This window comes from Culex quinquefasciatus, chromosome 3 (assembly GCF_015732765.1).
Source record: "Culex quinquefasciatus strain JHB chromosome 3, VPISU_Cqui_1.0_pri_paternal, whole genome shotgun sequence".
NCBI classification, from domain to species: Eukaryota; Metazoa; Arthropoda; class Insecta; order Diptera; family Culicidae; genus Culex; species Culex quinquefasciatus.
In genome coordinates, this window is record NC_051863.1 from 69249986 (window position 1) to 69274538 (window position 24553).

Sequence of the window (24553 nt, forward strand, 5' to 3'; positions counted from 1 at the left end):
TAAGTAATAATAAATAACATTAATTTCACCAGTTCGCCTCACCACACAAACACAAATCCTTACCGATTTCGATGTCTCCAACTCTTAAATTTCCGCGTTGGTACTGGCCAGCACGTGAATCTGCATGCTCTTGGTCGAGTTGTAAATTTGGCCCGGCGGGAAGGGCTGCAGCCGGGGATGGGTGTCGTTCGTCTTGGACTTGGAGATGTACTTGGACAGCCGGATGTTGGGCAGCGGCAGGAAGCCGGCCGCCAGCGGGAGCACATCCAGCGTGATGCTGTGGCTCTCGACCTCCTCCATCGAGATGACGCCTGCGATAAACGAGAGTTGGTTGGTTGGTTGAGATGATTACTCATCGTCGATTACTTACCGGCGGTTCGCCCCACGACGACCCACATGTTCTGGTCGGCGAGCACCTCGTACATGAGGTCGGTGAACGGGTTCGCGTGCACTTTGGAGATTCGTAGATTTAGATGACACACCGAGTTGACCCGACACAGCTCGGATGGTTCGATCTTGGCGCAGATCGTGAACAGCGTCGTGTAGTCCATCACGTCGAACGTGACCGAGTAGGGAATGTAGTAGCGGACGTCCGCGGGCAGGCTCGAGTCGGCGAACTTCATCCGGTAGTCGACGTGGATGACGGGCAGTTCGCTTTCCGCTTTGAGCGCTTCGACCTGGATTTCGTACAGGTAGGAAATGGACAGCGTTTTGCTCATGACCATTTCGTTCTGCGACGGCGGATTGATGTCGATTATGGTGACGCCCTCGGCCGCGCAGGTCATGCCTGCGTCCTTCAGGATCAGCTTGTGGTCGCTGACGCCCTTCAGGATGACCTGCAGGAACTTGCGCGATCCCGAAGAGTGCAGCCGACAGGACGCGATCAACGCTGGCAAGAAGTGCAGCGGAATTTGTATCTCGTTGCGACTCCAGGGCACCTGCAGGGTAACCTTCTGCTCAATTGGCTTCTCCTCGCGCCTCCCAGGAAGGTCACACAGCGCTTCCAGCTCGATCGCACGCTCTTCAAACGATTGAAAATCTCTCAAATTGACCACCAACTCGCGCTCGAAACCCGGTTTCTCATCCCCAACGATCGTCCCCGCAAGTCGCATCTTCAAATTCTTCGAGCACTTCAGCACGATGCTGGCGTCCTTCGGAAACCGAAAGCTCCCCCCGGAAATGATCAGCTTGACCGGCTGTTCAACGCCCGCAATCAAGTTCATAAAGTTCAGCACCGCCGACGAAGCCTTCGTGATAATCTCGAAGCTCGGCAATCCCTGCGGCAAACTCTCACTCAAAAACTCAACGTTCTCCACCTGAATCGCCAGTTGCTTGAAGCTCCACGTGCCAACCCGTTTCGCCTTCGCACTCAAGCGAACGACGTTCAACCCCGGCTGCAGCAGCAACTTCTCGCTCGCAACGCAGTTCGTAAAGTCCGTCCTCTGCGTGGGAGAGATCTTCCTGCGCGTGCTGCTCGTACGCCTCACCGGCTGTTTAGCTTTGTTATCGCACGCGACCGAGGCGCAGCTCAGCGATTGGTCCTGTTTGTAGTCCAGATGGACCGTGATCGGAAGCAGCGCCAGCGGTTCTCCCGGTTGGGTTGCTGTGGCCTGCGAGCCGGGAGAGTCCGGCGCCGGTTTGGAGTCCATCTCGAAGGAGAGCAGCAGCTGCTCGCAGAATATCTCCCGCGGGAAGTTGCTTTCGATGCGGAGCACCACCGCAACGGTGTCGTCCTGGATGATGGAGGTGTCGGCGATGGCGATGTCGACGATCTGAGGAAAAACAGGGGAGGAAACAAAATGTAATTTCTGCAGTTTTTTTTGTTTCAAAAAATGGATTCAACGGATTGTTTTTGGAAATTATTAATTTTTATGTAGTGCTGAGTAGGGGAAAGATGCCCATTTTAAGCCTAATAAGTGCATCTCCAGCGCTGGGTGCAAACATCGAAGCAAAGCTAATTTGCACCCGACGTCAACCCCATCGCGGTACCTGTCGCGGTAGCAAATTTGCTCTCAGTTCTTCGGGATTTCACTTTGCTACCCGGTATTCAGTCTGTTTGCTACCGCTTCAAATGGAATTATGCACGGAAAAATCGAATCAAGCACGGAAAAAAATAAAAAATTAAAAAAATCAAAAATTTCAAAAAATTCAAAAATTTCAAAAAATTTCAAAAATTTCAAAAATTTCAAAAATTTCAAAAATTTCAAAAATTTCAAAAATTTCAAAAATTTCAAAAATTTCAAAAATTTCAAAAATTTCAAAAATTTCAAAAATTTCAAAAATTTCTAAAATTTCAAAAATTTCAAAAATTTCAAAAATTTCAAAAATTTTAAAAATTTCAAAAATTTCAAAAATTTCAAAAATTTCAAAAATTTCAAAAATTTCAAAAATTTCAAAAATTTCAAAAATTTCAAAAATTTCAAAAAATTTCAAAAGATTTCAAAAAATTTCAAAAAAAAAAGGTTGTAAAATTCAAAAATTCAAAAATTCAAAAATTCAAAAATTCAAAAATTCAAAAATTCAAAAATTCAAAAATTCAAAAATTTAAAAATTCAAAAATTCAAAAATTCAAAAATTTAAAAATTTAAAAATTCAAAAATTCAAAAATTCAAAAATTCAAAAATTCAACAATTCAAAATTCAAGAATTCAAAATTCAAAATTCAAAATTCAAAATTCAGAAATTCAAAATTCAAAATTCAAAATTCAAAAATTCAAAATTCAAAAATTCAAAATTCAAAATTCAAAATTCAAAAATTCAAAATTCAAAAATTCAAAAATTCAAAATTCAAAATTCAAAATTCAAAAATTCAAAATTCAAAATTCAAAATTCAAAAATTCAAAATTCAAAATTCAAAAATTCAAAATTCAAAAATTCAAAAATTCAAAAATTCAAAATTCAAAAATTCAAAATTCAAAAATTCAAAAATTCAAAAATTCAAAAATTCAAAAATTCAAAAATTCAAAATTCAAAAATTCAAAAATTCAAAAATTCAAAAATTCAAAAATTCAAAAATTCAAAAATTCAAAAATTCAAAAATTCAAAAATTCAAAAATTCAAAAATTCAAAAATTTAAAAATTCAAAAATTTAAAAATTCAAATTCAAATTAAATTTTTGAATTTTTGAATTTTTGAATTTTTGAATTTTTGAATTGTTTTGAATTTTTGATTTTTTTGAATTTTTGAATTTTTTTGAATTTTTGAATTTTTTTGAATTTTTGAATTTTTGAATCATACTTAATTTACATATCATAAAGAGAGCAGACATATAAAAAGCATTCAAAACTTTGCCCCCCGGCTTGCCGGTACTTGTCGGGTATCATAAAATGAGTACCCGACAGGTACCGACACATATTTTTCTTCTACAGATGAACTTGAGATCAAATTTGATACCTGCTTTGCTACGCGCGGTGGGAGACTCGGGGGCAAACTCGAGAGCAAATTTGGTGGGAATCAAATCGGGTAGCAAATAGTTAAACTTTCGACATTTTCGAAAAATGAAATTCTTTGAAATTTTCAATAGGATTAAAAAGTTTAATAAACTTTTAGCATTTCTAGGCATGAATCAACACATAATTATTGATTTTGAAGGTAAACGAGAGCAAAAAATGATAAAAAACCCATATTTGCCCCCCGCGGTGGGCTTGTTTCGGTGGCAAATTTGCTACCCTAGGATCTCGGTATTCATGAGCCGGGTGCAAATTTGATTTGCACCCCAGCGCTGGAGATGCCCTAAGTGGTCGTGTTTGAATGATGCTGGATAATCTGGATTGTTCCTTGAAATTCACTAAAACCAAGTACACCAACGAGTAGAGCAACTTTTTGTGAACATTTCTGTTTATTTTCACTTTTATTGAAAGTTATGCCACCTTCCATCGGATGAGGAAGTAAAATGCCGGTCCCGGCCTTGGTTGTTAGGCCGTTAAGTCAGCGCTCTTTTGGTTCTGCTTAGTGCTGCCAATATTGATGAAATTTTAAGCGAACACTCACGAAAAGTAGCATTTATAGCGAAAGTTTCCTGGCAGCACTTGCTCACTCTAACAGGCGCTGCACCAGCATGTTGGTGGTGTTGGTGGCCACCCTTTGTTTGCCTTCGCTCCTCGCTCGGTTTTCTTCAGCTTTCGATTGGAATGGGTAGTCAAAATTGAAACGTCAAAAGACTTAGCGCGTTTATTTTTTTGATGGTGCTTACTAATTATTTACATTTTTCGGGATTATTTTTCAAGTGAGTGACTAAGTAATGGTCAAAAGAACATGCGCAAGTGAAAATATATTGATGGCAACTTTCGATCTTGCGTGTGGATGTGTGTGCCACCAAAATGATGAGAAATGGTCTCGCAAAATAGAAATTATGATCAAAAGTGCTTTAAATTTGATCTTTTTGGCCAGTAAATGGAATAAATTTGCGTGCTTACTCGAGGCGGTGCTGTTTCTAGTAAGTTTATAGCCTAAATGGTATTTTTGGAGCTTAAATCGAGCATCAAACTATCCATATGACGAAGATAGGTGTTTGATTAGAAAAGGTATATTTCCCCTATGCCATGATTTGCCATAATTTGGGCATAAAAGGCAGCTGTCAGCTATTAAAAAATCAGTCTACTTTGGACCACCAACCTGAAGAGTTTTTCTGATTTTTTTTTTCATAAAATTGTTTTTCTGATTTCCAAATCTAACTATTGACGACGAAAACATACAAGTTTGAGCAAACCCATACCTATTAGAGAATTTGAAGAACCAAGCTAAGTTACTTCAAGAACTTGCGGCTTCTCGTAGTCTGCAGTCAAGCCAGCAAAACAAATGGCGTGCTAGTGTGCGTGAGATCGGGCTTAGATAACTCTATTCACGCTACAAACGGATCACAAGGATCACAAGCCTCTGCAGGGAATTTTGCTGACTAAAGAGGCTATTACACTACGGATTGGTGCGCTGGAAGTGGGACGCGAAGTCGTGATTATTCAGAGTAATTTCTTTTGTGTGCTTTTGGGTCGCTGTTAGTATGGGGTGAGTGCAAAATTTGTAAAGGGAGCGCGTTGTCGTATTCGGAGTGAAAAGTGATTTTTGTGTGTGCCTTTTGTCGTGTTTTTATGTGTGTTATTTCTTGCTAGCAATGATAATATCAGTCCTTCCTTTATCATCGTTGATCGGAGGGCACGCCGCCGGTTGAGTTTGTCGTAGTAATTGTGTTTCCTACTTCAGTCGATTGCGGACGGCGAGGCCACGCTACGCTGTTTTGTGATTTTCAAAGCCCTTACTATTACACCGTTGATCGGAAGGCACGGCGTCGGGTAAATTGCGTATATTTTTTTCGAATAAGGTTTTATTTTTTATGGTGAAAAAGCTCTCTATATAATGATCGAAAGACGCACTGACATTTTGGATCGTCGAGTTAATAGTGGAGCAAAATAATTTTGTGTGAGTGAGTTTGTGTGTGTGAAAGACCTTCCCATAGCATCGTTGCTCGGAAGGCTCGCCGACGGGTCTGTTATGAAAGTCCTCCCCATAGCGTCGTAGCTCGGGAGGCATCGAAAAGCCAATACCTTATCCTACTAACCCAAAAAAATATTAATCACGTGATACTTGAAGGAGATGCTGTGGATTCAACGGTCTCAAGCGGTATCAACAAGTATATAGCGAAAAACTATTGATGAGTCTGCAACTTCAACTATCGGACTAACATTCCTCCCTTTCTTTGAACTGCAGGCTTCTTGGGAGGGCGCCGGTATTGACTAATAAAGTAGGGATCTTTAGAGGTTAAACAGTGAACGGATGGTTGGCTCCCTCTGATCATTTTTGATTCATTGTTTAACTTCAGCTGATCTGTCAATAACAGAGTAGCAGCTCATTGGCAGTCAACCATGCTCATGCTCATGCTAAAGGAGCTATTACACTGCGGCAAGCAACAACAAAATTTACAATTTTTGACTGTTTTCCAGTTTGCCTGCTTTGTTTGCGAGTTTGGCAAATTGTCAAACACGAAAAAGTGCGAGTTTGTTTGTTTGTTTGTTTGCGGTAGTGTAATGGCTCCTTAAGTAAGGGAGCGTTCTTTTATTACGTAACGCGGTAGGGGGGGGGTCGGAGCCGTGTTACAAACATTTTAAAATTTGTATGAAAATTTTGTTACGAGGGGGGTCTACAAATCAGATTTTTTGCGTAACGTAATAGTGAAGTAGCCGCGCGACGCAAAGGCACATGCTTTTTCATTATTTTTTTCTCTCTTTTTGCCTTCCTCACATTACTGAGGAAAGGCTATAAAATCACTCGAAAAATGAACTTCTCAATTAGACCTCCTAGACCCACCTTCATGTATACCTATCGACTCAGAATCAAATTCTGAGCAAATGTCTGTGTGTGTGGTGGGATGTTGATCAAAAAATTGTCACTCGATTATCTCAACATTGGCTGAACCGATTTCGTCCGTTTTGGCGTCATTCGATCCGTCTTGGGGTCCCATAAGTCGCTATTAAAAATTATGCAGTTTAGTTGAGTACTTCAAAAGTTATGCTAACAAAAGTCCGGAAGATTGTAAAAAGGGTGGTTTTTCAAAGAAAACCCCTCATGCTATACATTTTCAGAAAGGAATTCAAAAGACCTTTCCAACGCGTCCAAGACATTGAAGATCTGACCAGTCTATCAAAAGTTATAAGCACTTAAGTGTTATTTATACGCTTTTTGGAGGCCGGATCTCAGATATGTTGATGAAAACGTTGTCCGGATCTCTCGTGCAACCTATCGTTGGATAGGTATTCAAAAGAGCTTTCCAATGCGTCCAAAACATTGAAGATTTGACAACCCTATCAAAAGTTATAAGCACTTAAGTGTTATTTACGCACTTTTTCGAGGCCGGATCTCAGATATTTAGATGAAAATGCTGTCTGGACCTCTCATACGACCTATCGTTGGATAGGTATTCAAAAGACCTTTCTAACGCGTCCAAAACTTTGAAGATCTGACAAACCTATCAAAAGTTATAAGCACTTATGTGATATTAACGCACTTTGGATAGCACTCTTTAAATGTGAGGAAGGCGCCAACCACCTAAGGGTGGATTAAGTAACGTTTTTGTTTGTGCTGTGCCACGCGGTGACTGCAATCATTTGAATGTAGTCATAGGGAAAGTTATCTGGGGATTCCAGCTATTGCTGTCTCGTAATTTGCAAAATATATTCAGCTGTCAAAACATCACACAAGTTGAAGCGGCCAGGCCTACTACGTAAAGTTTACCGCAGATATGATTCGTTGAAGTGTGTTGATTTTAGGAAGTTTTATTCAAATTAGCTTATTCTTTCAGTATGCAGTTGTTCAAAGTCCTACCTTAAAATGATCGTCCAGCACCGCCACCACATTCAGCGCATCAATGTCCACGTTGCGCAGCTCCTGCAGTTTCTTCAGCGACTTTAAAAACTCGTCAAAGTAAAACGTCCGCACGAGCGTCTCCAGGTCCAGACAGCACGAGATTGCGCTGCACGTTTTGGTGTAATTGACGCTGTCCTCCATTTTTTGATAGCACGACGCCAGCTCGAGCAGCGTTTGGCTCGCCAGATAGTGCCAACTTTCCGTTTTTAACTCGCGCAGCAAATCCGTAAAGAAGACGACTGCCTTTTGGGGTTCGTTTAGGGTGATGTAAAAGTTGCCGAGGTCGAGTCCGACGAGACGGGCCGAGCGGAGGCGGGACACGTGCTTGTAGGTGCTGATTGCGAGTTCGCTCAGTTCCAGGTAGAGCTTGGTGAAGGCCTGGTTCGAGCCGAGCGCTTCCTTGAGACTGTCGGTGGCGGACTTTTTCGGTTTGCGAACTGGGGAGTGAGGCTTGGCCTTTTCCTTCGTGTCCACTTCTAGGGTGTTTTCCTGCTCCGGCACGGTGTCTCCCATTCCGGCGGATAGATGGACCACCGTGTGGAGTTGCTCCGAGGTGGGCGTGAAGCCTGGCAGGAGACCACATTGCTTTCCGAGGCTGTAGAGTTTATCCTTGGCGAGGTTCCAGATGGGGGCGGAGTATTGCGAACATTTGTGGATGTCTTTGGACTCTTGGACTTTGTCGCAGAGGTTGAGCACTTCCAGGGCGCAGACAAACTCCCAGCATGCAAGGGCCCCTTCGGGAGTTTCCAGCTTGAGTGCTTCGATTTCTCGCAGGGTTGAGAAGAGGAAAGGCAGCAGACGTTCGGCGATCTCCCACGGTTTCCCGTTGGCGTCCAGCAGTAAGCACTGGCGTTCAAAGAGATAACTGCGGAATTCCAGCAGGTTCACCGATTGGCTTATGATTTTCTTGCGAGTTTCGTTCATCTTGACCGGGTTGAGCGATATTCCGTGGAAAGCGTACAGCGGTTGGTCGAAAATGTGTAGCCACTTTTGCTTCTCACCGTACACCGAGTTAAGAATAAATTGCGAAAAAAGAGCGTCCAGTTCGTCGTACTGAACTAAAGCTTCCGAGTATTGGCCGAGCATCTCGAGTACAAACGCCAATTGCTCCTGAAGCAGAAAGTAATCGATAAAGTTCCAATTCTCCTGAATACGATTCTCGCGGTTCGAACGAATCAACTCCTCGTATTTAACAATGTTCTTGTTGTATCCAGTCAACATCAAATGGCGAATTCTTTGCAACAAGCATCGAAACGATTCTGTGGCCTTCATCTCAAACTTGGAATGATTCAGCAGCGACAGACAACGATCCCCATTCTTGGAAGCAAAGTCCACCCGAATCTTGTCCAGCACCGTCGTCCGCGGCAAAATGTTCTTACTCTTCTTAATGTCCAACGTCTCCACCAGCAAAATCATCCAATCCGTTACGTTGAACCCGTTCAGCGTGCGTAGCCACTGGTCAATCTCCTCCTTCACCGACGCCCGGTACGCCTCGACATCGTTGCACTCCGTCACGTAGACGTGCAGCACCGGGTGGTTCAGGATGCTCCAGCTGCCGTCGCGGAACTTTTCCAGCGCTTTCGCGTCGAACGGCTGAAAGGCAGCCTCGACGCGGACGTTCTTGACCGGCCGCCCGTACGAGCGCTTCCACTCGGCCGTGTCCGCCGGCAGCGCCGCCACGATGTGTGCTTCCAGCGTCTTGAATAGCCGGGTGTCGCCGGAATCTACGGGAAGGGGGATAGTTGTTATGGTTTTGAACTGAGGGCAAAAGATTCTTTGGGTTCTTACACGTTACAATCGGTTTGCAGTTCATTTCCAAGGAATGCGCCTTCCTCTGGTCTATATTTAACACATTAGGCAATGTTTGCGACAAGTTCTACACTTAATTTCTAGAGTACTTTTTCAAAAGGTCCTATGTGCAAAAACCTCAATCTGAGAAATTTGATGACAAAGTTTTGGTGCACATTTTTAAATCTCATTTAAACACGCTTGGGTATTTTTCGATTCTGAAAACGCCGAAATGGGTCTAGAGTTATGCTTTTCAAGTGTGCAACTCGGGATCATATAAAAGTTAATATTACACTTAGTTCTGAAGCAATTTGGTTCATACAACCTATGAGTGCACATAGGACACGTTCATAGGACAAATTTTGCACATAAGACTTAACGCATTGGACTATATTCATGTGGCATTGCACATAAAACTTTATGAAATAAAATTTAAATCTCGATTTAAAAAACAATACTTTTTGATAACAGTGTATGTCCAACCCTCTCGCAACGTGTAGGCAACAGCTGATGAAGAGCATGAAATATTTCAATGCTTCCAGCGCGTGAGAGGAGAGAGAAACCGTTATAACCAATCAGACTTCTGTCAGATGGGTGGCGGGTAGGATAATTTACGATGTTAAATTAACCAATGCGCCAATGTAAACAATGATTATTGTTTACCTTGGCGCATTGGATATTTTGACATGGAAAATTGTTCTATCCGCCTATCATGCTGTGAGCGCACATACTACTGTTGTGTTTAATTTTTTAAAGCAATAGCAATCAATGTACGGTCGAATACAGATGCGTTTTTTATGGATAAATAATAAGGTGAGATTGTACATCGAATAAAATAATTTCAGCAACTGCAAAGCTTTTAGCTTCATTGCGTCAAAAATTAAATAGGACCACCGTTCGATCTTGCGCTGCGCTTGGCGGGAAAGGGGACGGCCAAGGGCTGTCGAATCTGGTACCTGGACGTCGAGGATGTCCTCTACATCGACGTGGTCCTCTCTGGTCGGCCCTCAATGACTCTGTTCTCGTGCATCCCGGCGTTGACATCGCGTGCTGGTATCACGGCTGGTATCAAAGCTACAAACAAAGGACAATCGGCTCAGAAACAACTCCGCCAACCTGCGCAAACGAGAATTTGTGTACAACTTCAGGAAGGTGATTATGAGCAGAATTCAAACAAAACAATGTAATTGGGCCAATATGGGTTTGTAAAGAAACCTAATGTAAACATCCACTGACGTGCTCTCACCAAGTCGGCCTGGGTTTGATACCAGAAGGTCTCGGTGACATTTTGTGAGATGAGATTTGTTTAACAGTCTGGACCCGGAGCCTAATTTTTCTGTTACATTCTTATTGGAATTCCATATAAACTGTAACGGGAACTGCAGGCACCGGGTCCTGACTATTAATCACGCCTTCCGTCGGACGGGAAAGTAAATGTTGGCCCTGTCTAACCTAGAGGTAAGGTCGTTAGCTCAGTCCAGGTGGAGTCGCTGGTAGGCAGTTGGATTCACAAATCAAAGGTCGTCAGTTCGAATCCCGGGGTGGATGAAAGCTAAGGTTTAAAAAGAGGTTTGCAATTGCCTCAACAATCAAACCTTCGGACACCTAGTTTCGAGTATTTCATCTCGCAATCGAGTTGAATTAGAGCTAATTTAATCAAACAAATGGGCATGGTTGTGTCCCCGCTGATGGACGGATATAAAGACTTTTTTTTATAGAGAAGAAAAAACAAAACCTGTTTCCAAATTGAAACAAATCACCTTCCTATTATTTGAATCCTATCCCTTGAACAAAAAAGATAGCCCAATCAATTTTAAACATTTTTTTGTATTTTCACAGTTTGTACAACACATTCACATCGTATTCTTTGTCTTCATACTCCTACAACCTACATCTAAGTACCATCTTCTTCCTCTTCATCCGGACTGAAAGATCTGTTTATGGAGTTTTGCCGACACAACACGATCCACGGCATCAGCCGCATTGGATCGCGGCATCGAATGCTTTTTGAGAAGTTCTGTAAAAAGTTCTGCTCTGTCGATGTACGACTGTGGAAAGCTGATCGACGGGATGTACCGAAAGTGGGATGAAAATCCCGTGATTGTAACGTTTGACAAGGTCACCCCAGTTTGGGCGATTCCGTTTCCGGCCGTGACGATCTGCTCGGAGACGAAGGTCGTATGGATCAAGGTGAACTACGTCACTCTCGTCCAAACTTTGATCACCTCCATCACATGGTGAATCGTCGACGTTTCCGTCGACTTCGGCTGCGGTTTATCCTCAGTGGAACGCAAAACTGTAAAGAAAAAGCTTAGATTGTAACCAACAATAAGCAAAAATGTTAGATTAGCATACCGGCCGATGCCGAAACTGGACGATCCAACAATTCCTTTCCAGATCGTGTTTGGACCGAAAGATCGATTGCGCCGGGGAATGCTCCAGCTGGACCTTCCATCGGGATGCAAACTGTAAGGGATTAGACATCTGGTCTCGGGGCGTGGCCTGGCCATCCTACAAATAACCATCGTTCTGCGATAGAAGGTTCCAGCGAGCTATCATCCATTTCTGCGAGAATAATTCAAGTTAGATACTATTTGATCATAAAAAATAAACAAATACAAACCATCAACGGAAACTGCTGGAAAATTCTCAACCTTTTCTCTTTGGCTATCGAGTCCCGCAGCAAATGAGGTATTCTTGATTCAGGCGTAGATGTGGGCGCGTTGAAATCGCCGAAAGTAATGTCAAGAACGGTAAAATTTCCGGAATCTTCTTTTTGTTTCTGATGTTTCGTCTCTGCAACTAAATGATTTATGTAACTTGCATCTTTCGGTTTAAACAGTTCAATTTACATACCGTTCCGTCAGGCCCGTAGCCAGGGGGGGGGCTTCCGGGCTGCAGCCCCCCCCGAATTTTTTTCCAATTTTTTTAAAATTGAACTACCTTAAAAAAATCTCAAATCGATGATTGTGTGTTCTCTTCCCAGAAATAATTTGTAAGATAGAGAATCAAGAATTGATTGATCAAACTAAGTAATTTGCCTGTCCATTGCCGGGCTCAGTTTTTGTAGATTATGGATCCAAAATTTGGATATTTAAAAATTGAGCTGCAGATTTGAACATTGTTCCATTCAGTAACATCTCATTTATCTTGTAGTTTTAGCATTACATTGGTTAGGATGGTCCAAATCTGGGCTTACTTGGGGCTATCCCCTGAAATCAAAGATTTACGCATCACTAGCCTAAGTTCCAAAATTTGAGCTTTTTCTGACCACTGACCACCAAGTTTGGGCAAAATCGTCAAATTGTATGGAGAAAAGCAACTGTTTCAGTTTTTGACCAATGGAAGGCGCAATAACTATCCAGTTCTTATCAATTTTCAGAACTAATATCTTCTTTAAATTTGGAAAAACTTTCCCGAAAACACCTTATTTTTTGGGTTTTTTGCTAAAAAGTTATTAACCTTCGAAAATAGCAATTTCCGAGCGGACTGCTCTAAGGGGCTACATTAGCGTGGTTCACGTTTCTATGAAAAAGACAAAAGTTGTTATTTTGTCTTGCATCAACCGGAATTTCGTTCTTTTATGTCCCCAGAAGCACTCCTGAAAATTTGAGCCCATTTGGTAAGGTCTAGGAGCTCCAGTTTTAATTTGAAATTTATATGGGATTTTGATTTATTTTCCATGGGAAACTATCTTTTTTTACATTGTATTAGGATTTTTTTTATATAAATCGATAAAATGACTTGATTCTTATAGTAGGAGATAGGTTTTGGACTGGGGAACAACTTTGTAGAACATACCAACATGCTAGGAAGTGACCCTTTAAAAATACAGATACTTTTAGATGGTGGCTTTTGAAGGGGCTTTAGTTTCCCATGGAAAATAAATCAAAATCCCATATAAATTTCAAATAAAAACTGGAGCTCCTATACCTTACCAAATGGGCTCAAATTTTCAGGAGTGCTTCTGGGGACATAAAAGAACGAAATTCCGGTTGAAGCAAGACAAAATAACAACTTTTGTCTTTTTCATAGAAACGTGAACCACGCTAGGCTACGTAGAAATAATTACCGTCATCTGGGGCGAATCGGGACTACAGTCTGAATAGGGACAGCAAAAATCCTTACATCTTGTTGTCTTATTTTTGATTGTAGAACTTAAGTATGACCCCTGAAGAACCATAAAATAATTTAGAATTTTTGGATTCAATGTGGCGGTCAAAATGGAGGTCAAGAAATATTTCTGGTGTTTTTTTTAAAGGTCTAATAAACCAAATTTCCAGTTTTTGCTTTTTGGGTGCTTTTGAAACCGTCAGGGGTATTAAAAACACCCAAAAGCAAAAACTTGGTGTATTGGACCATTAAAAAACAGATGCCGAATTTGATGTTAAAAACAAGCAAATAAAACATGCCGATTTCATTTGTTCCTGATTCGGTTATCCGAAGTCCTTCGAACTTCGGATAATCGAAACTTTGGATAATCGAGGCTTCGGCTAGTCAAATTTGGATTGTAAAATTAATAGCCCTCCTTTATTTGCATTAAAACCTTTAAACTGTTAATACATGTTTTTTCTCTACATTTTTCAAAATTTATCATAATTTCTCAAAAATATTTAGATTTTGTTTTCAAAAACGAAAGCATTTCATATGAAAAACATTTGAGTGAATTTTGACTATTATCAGAAATACAATTCTAATTTTATCGTTTTGGTTTTAAGAATATGGTTAGTTACATATCTAAGACCTTAGAGAAAAATGCTTGAGAAATATCTGTGTGTATTTTTTTACTTTTTCGTAAACCTTTTTCCGAAACCACTCGTCCAAAATGCTTTCTTTTGGTCACATTTTTAGTTTCCACTGTGGCCAATCTCCAATTTTTATTTAATATATCAAAAATTGGAAGATCAACTAAGTGAATACTTATTATCAACTAATTTTCACTTTGTGCATGAGCTTGCGATTTTTAAAGGAAGAAATAAAATGATAAAAATATTCAAAACGTTAAAAAAATTTAAGCTTGGATTCAAAAACTCTGAAATTAAATTAATTAAACATCACTTTCGTTTTCGTTTTCGTTTCGTTTTACGGAGCAAGTTGGGGGACGCGGCCTCAAGTCAGTCCAAGTCCGGTTTCTTGTGGAAAATAGGGTAGTGGCCGAACTAGTATTGCATACCAAATGAACACCACCGGAAGATATAGAGGATCAGGAGGGGGAAGGTGAAAGAAAATTAATGTAGGTGTGAGTAGTAAGAACTTGGATGACTTAAGCAGTTACGTTAATCTAAGTTTAACACTGAATAAAGGAAATCTGAAATTATGATTCAAAGTAAAAAGGTCCGGAAGAAATTGAATTATTAGTTAATTAAATAAGAAAATGTAAATAATCGGAGATTTATACAAAGGACACCTATGATGTATTTCAAATTTAAAGGAAATTAAAAAAAACTGGAAACCGAAAGATGAAAACTACCTTGTCTATGGAATATAAATCTTGATGCATTTTTTTCTGGGCCCCGTCCTGTCGCGTCTGCCAGTAGTCTTATCGTACATTACAACTAGAAGCAGATGTGCAAATGAAATAGTACACTTCGACCAGTTTAACCATTGATTAAAGTCCAATCTATTATTTACGGAAAACAAACATTTATCAACAACCTAAACTAAACTTTCTGAAAGAAACTTGAATCTCAAACTCCCAAATGCCAAACATTCCTTTACCTTGTTTTTAACCCAATAAACATAACTGAACAGTTCATACTTTACAAGTTGAACACTCGTTGTTAAGACGACTATTTCCGTAGTAACAGTTCAATAGGGCGAATCTGCATTTGTAAACAAGCAGTCTATCCCCCTCTTACTTGACGTGAACTGTCACTTGAGCGAAAGGGATATACTGTCTGTCCACAAATGCAGACGCGCTCCATTGAACTGTTATTACGGATTTCGTGCCTTCTATTTCATTAGGGCACAGAAGCTCTGCAAACAAGAGTGTATCCCTATCATACATTATGTAAACTGTCATTTGAGTGAGAGAGATGCATCCCTGTTCACAAAAACCATGTGTCCCTTTGAAATGTTAGGCTCCATTTGATCGTCAAAACTCCAGTAGATCCTCGATTCGCAACAATGGTCGATACAACCATAATCCGAAAACCGTTAGTTGAACAGATTAACGAATTTTGTCCGATATCATTTCATTACTGATTGATCGAGACTCTATGGATTTTTTGACTATTCCGAATGGTTAGCATACCACATAAATTGAAATCAGAGATTCTGAAAGCATTACTTAACTCACTTACACACAGATGGAGTCTGGAACTATTAAACAACCTAAAGTTACAAAAAATACTAACTATTCTGAGTGCCTTGCAACAAAACTATTTTTTCAAAATACCAAATCCTAACCTAACACCCACTTTAAAAAAAAAAACGAAAAAAATCACAATACCTAGAAGAGGCCTCTCTTACTGTTTTGTGTAAGCGTTGCTGTGCTTTATGAATTTCTACCTAAGCTAACGACGTATCAAAAAGATTAAAACCTGTTCAAAGCAGATTTTACAAACAAGAATATTGAGATGCAAATAAAAAAAATCAATATCTTGCAATTTTACATAGTACAATAGTTGTGATTTCTATCAACACAAGTATATAAATATAAAATAAATGTGTGATATATATCAACATCGGAAACCATCTTTGCAAATAGCCCTGAAACGACGGCAACGTGTGGCTCCATCTCCAAGGAAATTAATTAAACATCACTTTCAAATTATATAATTTCTGATCAATAATTCATTTTTAAACTATTTAATTTCTATTTTTTGGATTTTACAGATTAGAATTTGCATTTTGAAAATTTTAAAATTTCTTTATTATTTTTTTTATAATTTCTTATTTCTGAATATCAATTGTAAATATTTTCCAAAGTTTATGTTGCCACCTTTTCAAAATGGACCAAAAAACAGAGAGCAAATACAATATTTAAAAAAATAGCTTCACAATTTTAATGGAAATAACTTATTTCGATTAAGTCTTTTTAGGACCAGCGACCAGGTCGGTCCGGAAAACAAATTTGAAATGTTTTTCCTGCTTTGATAATCATATACGACATGTTTGGGCTCGTTTAAAAATATTTAGAATTTTTGTAACATGTCGCGGAACCGCGGAAAGTTTTTTCTCACGAAAAAAGGATTTCGCCATCAGCTAGATATTTTGAAAACTAATGATGCAAAACAACTGTACTGATTTAAAGTGTGTTTTGAACACTTTTAAAATAATAAAACCATAGCTTGTAGTTTTGATTTGTAACCCTCTCAACTTTGGTCAGAGTTTAGTGACATAAACTTCAGAATAATATTCGCAACGGATAATTGAAGATTTAAAAATTTTACACTTTCAAATTTCTAAATTTTCATAATTTTTGATTTAAATTTTTTTGGTATAAGACAAAGAAATGCCAGAAATCAAAAATAAAAATAATAAAAACATAAAAATTTAAGATAACAATTCAACAGAATAATATCAAAAATCTGAAATTCCAAAAATTAAAAAATCTAAAACTGAAAAATTAATAAAATAATTGATACTTAAGAAATCCAAAACTAAAAAAAATATCATTTTAAAATTAAGTTATTCAAAATCCAATAAATTATGTTTTTTCAATCTTAATTTTTGGATGCTTTAAATATTTTTATGTATGAATTCTAGTATTCCTAAATTAATTTATATTTACCAGAAAATTAAGTGATTTTTGTAATGGCTTTTCCCTTATTTCAGCATTTTAAGATTCAGCGTTTTGATAGTCAGCTTCATGAGGCAATTCTTCAATATTATTTAAGCGAATACATTATTTTCAAACGTTATTTTCAGTTGCATCCAAATAAACAAATCAAAATCTCATTAACACATATTGCTCCCGAAGAAATATCAAACGACGCTTTTTGTTTCTGTTCCTTTTCAGCTGCGTACCGCTTAAGAGAAGTCTTTTCGTAAACCTTTTCTTGACCGTTCCTTGAGATTTTTTTGTATGGAGTTTTAAGAGTCTCCGTACTACAGGACATTTTTAAAATTTTCGTTTGAAAGTAAAATATAGTTCTTGTAGCAAAATTCAGACTAAGATTTGATTTACAGGAAAAATGTAATTGATTTAAGAATTCTTACATAAAGTATTCTTTACTTTTAAAACAAAAATTTAAGATAATAATTACACATGATAATTTCAAAAAATCAGAAATTCCAAAAATGAAAAAATCAAATACATAAAAAATTTAAAATAATTACAACTAAAAATCCTTAAATTATAAAAAAACATTTTTTATCATTTTTAAATAAAGATATTCAAAAAATAATTTTCAATCATTTCAATAAATTATGTTTTAATAATCTTATTTTTTGATGCTTCGAATATTGGTATGTTTGAATTCAAGTGCAGACGAAGATTAGGTTTACAGGATAAAACAAATCAATTTATGAATTCTTACATAAAGTTTTCTTTATTTTTAACTTAGCAACGTTTCGTAAATATAAAATTTCTAAACCATAAAATGTGCAGGATTTTGTTCCTAGAGTCAAGATATTGCTTGAACAAACATCGATTTTAATAAATGGTTACAATCCTAAATTATTAAACATGTATAAAGATTAAAATTTTATTAAAAAATTATCTTTAGAATTGAGATCTGATTAAATTTTTTTGTCATGTTTTAAAATTTTATTTTTGCTCAAATTCTGGACCAATTTTCAGAATACAATTAGTAATGAATTTGAAAATGGCGTTTAGTCGGAATATTAAAGTTAAACATGATTCGTTTTAATGTTTGATGCAATCGAGGAAAATTTTAACGGTTACATATGCATTTAAAAATGGTTACATATGCATTATTAACAACTCTTCCAGTGAATATTTTGGCGTTAAAAATTAATTTAATCATTTTATCTAAATTTTTTAACACATTAAAATTAAACACAGGCACTGATTTTTTTTCTTCAAATGTATTTTTTTATAGGCCTACACAGAAAAAAAATGTGAATTTACTCGACACGGAAAAAATGAATCACATGTAAACTCAGTTGATGTAAACTTGAGATTCGACGTAATTTTTTTTGTTGCCATGGAGACACTTCAGAAGCTGAAATTTCAACGATTATATTTTTTTGTATTTCATTAAAATTATTTATTTTTGAGAGCACCAGGAGCTTCGCAAAATATGAAATGGCTTCAATAGCTTAGAACAATTAAAATAAAACATTGTTTAAGTTTGTTTATAAAATTTTAAGAAAAACAAATATTCCAGTTATGAGTTTTATGTTGTGCTAGAAAAATGAAAAATGTTAGATAAACCATCACAATTATCACACAGCTGAAAATGTAAATCCAGACGGTTTAAAATTTCTCTCAGTATAAAATACAGAAAACATAATACTTATGGTTAGATAAATCGATATTTCTTTAAAAAAAAATTATGCTTTCAAAAATTTGATTCAAGTTAAGTATATTTTAAATTAAGCGACGTTTATCACGAAATTGGATTACAATTAAACAATTCAAGAAAATGTTAAAAAAACACTTTCTCTACTCCTTTAATACAAACTAGCTGTTAAAATAAAGAAAAAAAATGACGAACGAGTTTCTTCAATAAATACATTGATAACTTAATATGAAAATCTTCGAAAACTTTTTTGCATACATTACATCAAAATTTTACAATTCATCTCAATAATTATACCACAAACCAAGTGATGGTATAAATGATTTGCTGATTTTTATACTCCTTGAATTTTTGCACCCAAGCCCCCCCCGAACAGAAATCCTGGCTACGGCCCTGCGTTCCGTTCCTTCAATGGACTTGATGTGGGTGTCGCTTCCTTCTCTGGGTATTCCAAGTACGACAGTACCAAAGCTGGCCGTTCGGATGGCATCCGATGATCACCTGTCTTGGCATCGGTATCTTGCGGATTACACCTTGGCCCGTTCAGCTCAACCAGGGGCTTTCGATGAGTTGGAGCAGGTGGGCGAATTTTGTTTGAACTTTTCACAACTGTAAACGGAGGCCCTGAGTCGGAACTAAAGCAAAGCAACTTTACCGGAATAGAAATTCCATTTCTGGACAACCGGATCTCCCGCTGCTTGTAGAGGACCGGGAGACTTCCGTAAATGATCTTCCGCCGATAAATGACAACCGAGAAGTACCGGAGCGTGTGCAAAACACCGAGCAATTCTCACTAGTGTCAAAACAAAAAATATGTTTTTTTGTTCAATCCAATTTATGCTCGCCTTTGGCTCGCATTCAATCAATCCTATCTGTCAAATTCGAGAGAGGGCGCCCCAATCAAACCGTTTTCCGCATGACGGGTTCATTCCGCTTCGAATTCCGCTTCGAAAATTGCTTCGAAATTTTCTAAACGGAATCTCCGGTTGGACTCCGTTTCGATTCCGTTTAACCAATTTTGCACATTGGCGACACCTGCTGGTGTACAGCGGAACCTCGATGACATCTCGCCAGATTTCGCCGAAGCGGTTTTTCTTTCAGTGTGTGAGTGAAACGTCAAACGTGTTCGATCCTGGATTTTTTCGCTAAAGTCGTTTCACGCGTTTCACAGTTTGCGCGAGATTTGTGATGTTGCGTGAGAAGCGACAAATTTTGTACCGTCGCGGTGAAAAACAAAAAACGGCACCTCCTCCTCTAAGTCTCCGCCGGTGTTTAAAAATATCACTGCAGAGGCCACCGGAACAGCCCTTCTGTAACCGCCGCGGAACTGCGCGGCTTAAAGTACCGGCAGCAAAAAAGAAACAGAAGTTACGGAAAATACGGCGGGAAGCATAAGTGATCGTGGATGCTCTGGAAGTTGCTGCAGTTGCCTCACCGAAAGAAACCCGGAAACAGAACCGGCGGCCGCCGCCCAAAGGAAAAACGCAACCCTGAGGCTGCGGTCACTGGGTGTAAAGGTCGCTGCTACAAAGGCCATACAACGAACGGCGCATAACAAGGAGGTGGTAAAGGAGCAGCTGGAACCGGAAGTGACTGTGGTGGCGGCGCAGGCCAAACGTTGCCACGGACAGGCAAAGGCTGACGCGACGGAACTGAAAGAGAAGGTGGCCTCGTCACCCGTTAAAAAGTCAAATCCTTCCAATGGCGTGGCGTAACCGGGGAGTTGAATTTTTTTTTTCAACTATTTCCTTAAAGAGCGAACTTTAGGTAGCATTCAACTCTTTTACTATCTTCCTCCTTTCAGGTGCAGCTTCTCCTTCCAAATCCAGCAGCTCCTGCTAAACGAGGGCGCGAGAAGGCAACAGCCGAATCGGAGGCTGCTGTATTGCTGTCCCGGAGTGCGTCTTGTAGATCAAGGTGGCAGCCGGGATAGTAGAGCAGGATCGGCGTGACTTTAGTCGCGGTGGAGATCGCCGCGGTTATCGACGGGATGACCGGGGGCTGATGTGGGCGCAGGAGGACTGTCATAGTGCCGGTGCCGTTAATCCGACGCAGTCACCTTTGGAAGTTGAGCAGATGATCAGAGGCGCATGATTCTGAGAAAAAATTCTCTTGAATTCCTCATATTGCTTCAATTCAGTTTTGTATTTTTTTCTTTCTTATCTCTTGTATTTTCTTCTAATTTTGAATTCTTGATGAGTTTATTCCTCTACTGTCTTGATCTTTATTTTTGTAATGTTTCATTTTACTTTATGACTTTTTTTATATTTTATCATATTATTTTTAATTATTTTATTATTTTGTTCTTTTTTTCTGCATGGAGGAAAAGCTGGCGGCTTCGCCACAAGGCTAAGCTGGAGGGCCGACGGGGAGGTTGAGAAATTGGAGCAGGAGTAGGAGACGCAGAAGGCCAACTCAAATGTTGACACGATGAAGATAAAGCTGGCGGAGAAGAAAATCAAAAGAGATCAGATTTCGGCGTTGGACGCGGTTACTGCGAAGGTGCCCAAGTTAGGACTGAAGCATAAGTTAAACGGAAAGGAGGCCGAGTTTCGACGCGTTCGCAACAAGCACTCGGACAACTTTAAGCGACTCTTTCCCATCAAGACCATTGAGAGCAACATTGAGCTCGCTGTTCAGGGCCTGTACGATGGACTTCAGGGGCAGATCGAACAGCTGAACGAGCCGACGCACACCGCGCAAGCAACCGTTATGGCGATGGAGACAACGCGGCGATCGTAAGCAACGCGACCTGGAGCCTGGAGCGTTTTGATCGGGAACTGATCGAATACCGGGAAAAGATCTACGCTGCCTACCATGGGTCAACCGTACGAGAAGGTGCTGTCCAAGTGAAAGGAAATGGTCACCCGGATAAACCTGAAATACGCGTTGCATCCCGTAGATGTTCGTACGTCTTCCGCATCGAGGACGACGGCTGCTGTCTGCTGTGCCAAAAAGAAATGACCGGCTCGAAAGCGAAGGCCATCAACACGGAACTGTACGAGGCGGACCAAACGCTGTACGACCGACGCTAGATCTACTCTGAGCGAATCGAGGAGCAGACGGTCGAGTTCCTTATCAAGCCGATACCGCCAATGAGGCCATTAAGCTCGATTCGGTGGTGACCGGTATCTGTAAGATCAGTGTGGGTAGAGTATTTGCCAAAATGATAGTTAACTTTGGTTTACGTTTTCAGGTGTGCTGATAACCGTGGAGAAGCGTATCACGTGCTGTTGACGGGACCGACCGAGGTGCAGAAGATCGTCTAGGTTGACCGGCACATCGGTTGTGCCAAGTCGGAACTAATGGCCAATTTGACGACCAAGTTTGGCAAGCGGTGCCACTCTGAGGACGAAGAACTTGAGCCGTCAGCCACCATGAGGAGGAGAAAAAGCACCGCGCCATAGTGACGGACAATTCGGCGGCTTTGTACGAGAAGGTAGCGGAGTCGTTCATCACTTTGGTTGTTGAAGCGGCGTCGTCGGCTTAGCAGGAAAGCAGATTGAAGTCGTCGGAATCATGGGGCGTAGATTCGTGTACGTGTTTGTTTCGCTGAGGGGATTTAAGTGATCGGGAAGCTGTTTATTATTTATTTAATCATTATTTTTTGTCCTCTGCAGCTTCTCCGTCGTTAGACCAACTTGTACCCTAGAAACGCGCCCAAAACTTACGGAATCTTATCCACGTCTTTGGATAAGCAAACCTGCACTGGGTTCAAAGCCGCAGAATGCTCAAGCTCAAAGAAAACCTGAAAGGGCACTAAAAAGCAGAAATCGGACACACAAGTATGAGGAGATTCAGGTTGACGCAGCGCCGCCCGAGAACTACTTCAACGCTGCGGGGTTGAGTGCGGCCAGCGCGGAATTATTGCGATGCTCTCGTCGGTTGGTCCCGAGGGTTGATCTTGGATATGATAAAAACTAGCTGTTTTACACGGTGGACAACGGAACGGTCAAGTTGATCTCGTATGAGAAAGAGACACTGACAGAAGCCATACCTTGTTCTGCAGATGGACCTCTCGCGGCCACCCTCAAGGACGTTGAGGGAAAGTGCGTGCTTTCCGAGGTCACCTTCCGGATCTTGCAACTGTGACTTCAAGCAGATCGACATCAACTTCTTGCCGCGCATCCCGCAGGACAAAAGCATCGTCGGGATTCCGTATGTTCTGGGTGCGTACAAGGTGATTGTCTGGACTGTCTGGACAAAATCAATGTGTCACCGACCTGCTGCTGACGATTCTTCCCGAGTTTAAGCAGCTCAAGCTGTTCAACCTGGACATGAACCTCTCGCTGAGTGTCCTGCTGCTGGAGAACCACGTCAGAAGCCAAAGAGGCGGCCGAAGCAAAAAACACAAGCGCGAGTAGGAGGAAGAAGCTGCATGGCAGCTGAACGATAACAACTCGTACAGGAAGCGAAATTCGAACGCAAAAAGTGAAAAGGAAGGACCAGAAGGACTCGCCAGAAAGTCGTGCAGGAACGCATGGAGACCGAGAAGCGAAAGTTTGCGGAGGAGCAGGCCAAGGCTGCTGCTGCGGCCGCAACCAACGTCAAGCGTACCTACAGCGACCTCAAAATGGACAAATTGCCGCCGGGAACGGACTAACCTAACGGAGTATGGCGATGGCAAGGGATCCGAAGTGTCGACCGGGCCGAGGGATATAGATTTACCACACTGTTAAAGTAATAATAATTAAAATAAGGGGAATCGGGGTTGGGACGCGTTTCATTCAACGATTGATGTAAATAACTAAAAATAAATAAAACAGTTTTATAATAAGAAAATCTAGATTATTCAACATTTTTGGTTGAATTCCAATTAATTTGGATTCAACCAAAACAAAAAGAAAACCAGAAAGAAAAAAGAAGAAGAAGAAGCAGCTGTCAAAAGCAACCCGTCCATTCCATTTCGATTCCGTTTGAATTCCACTTGAACCGATTTGCGGCGAAAACTCAAACGGAACCGGTTGTTGCGTTTGAAACGGAATGCGGTTTAGAATCTAAAACGAACACTGTTTAGAATTCGAATCGAACTTTTTTCGCTCAAGCGGAATTCTAAACGGAATTCAAACGGAACGCGCTGAGTGGGCGGGTAGGTCGTTTTGCACTATTCCTTTCGGCTTTGGCAACATTGAAAAATGTCATGCTCTCTCCCAGCTGATGACTACACTCTGCGCGAGATTCGGATATATTGTTCATTGTACATAAATTGAAGATTGTAAAATAATTTAGTTTCATACAAAAACGACGTATAATTTATATTTTAATTATCCATTATATCTTTAACATAGGTCATTTTGATGTGAGCGTATGTGCATGATGATTAAAATATATTTATAATTGCTCATAGGTCGATTTGCTACCGTTCTATGTACACGTTCGACCAGAATGCACATAGAACAACCAGTTGGTAAAATGACCTATAACCATTTTGTTTAAAATTTATTGAGAATAGTTGTAGGTTGTTTTGTAGATAAATATTATATTTAAAAATATAAGAGTTTCAAGAAATCGGGTTAGCGGATAGTATAGTTTTTAGTACACCGAATATAATGCAATAACTAACTCAGTTTGTTTACTTTTGGCGCATAGGACCTTTTGAAAAAGTACTCTAGATTTCACTGTTTTAAACGAAATAACACAAAAAAATAAAGATTAAATTTTTGTCAAACTGTCTTCGATTTTGACGCGTTGACAAAAACAAATTTTGACAGATAATACAACAGCGCACACATGTGTGTGCACACACACTGGTGCAAAACGTTATCAGCTGTTGTTTGTTTACGTGCTTTCTTGCACCAAACAACTGCAAAGTTTTGTTGTTATCATGCACTGTAAACGGAAAACTGCTTAATTAGGAGGTTATTTCTATGGTGCTTATGCAATTTTGAGGACATGCTGCTCGGCTAATCTGTGGTTGACTTGGAAAACAATTAAAAACATATACTAAACCGAGTACTAAACAGTTACACTCAACCCCCGGTG

General features: G+C 39.9%; 1 protein-coding gene across 1 annotated transcript; it reads right to left on the reverse strand.

Annotated features, from left to right (window-relative positions):
• Window positions 1–71: 71 nt before the first annotated feature.
• LOC6040168 (trafficking protein particle complex subunit 10) lies at window positions 72–24294 on the reverse strand. The gene is made up of 5 exons (XM_038261945.1): window positions 24186–24294; window positions 9141–9239; window positions 7311–9076; window positions 371–1772; window positions 72–311 (listed from the first exon to the last, which is right to left on the reverse strand). Exons 2-5 carry the CDS (start codon window positions 9163–9165, stop codon window positions 85–87), a joined length of 3420 nt encoding a protein of 1139 aa, XP_038117873.1. The 5' UTR covers window positions 9166–9239; window positions 24186–24294; the 3' UTR covers window positions 72–84.
• Window positions 24295–24553: the final 259 nt, after the last annotated feature.

Coding starts and splice junctions, on each gene's coding strand:
- LOC6040168 (XM_038261945.1), bottom strand. CDS start 9,165: ATGAACTGCAAACCGATTGTAACGT. Junction 1,773..7,310: donor TGCTGGACGATCATTTTAAG/GTAGGACTTTGA, acceptor GTTTTTCCTCAG/ATCGTCGACATCGCCATCGC. Junction 312..370: donor CGTCGTGGGGCGAACCGCCG/GTAAGTAATCGA, acceptor CGTTTATCGCAG/GCGTCATCTCGATGGAGGAG.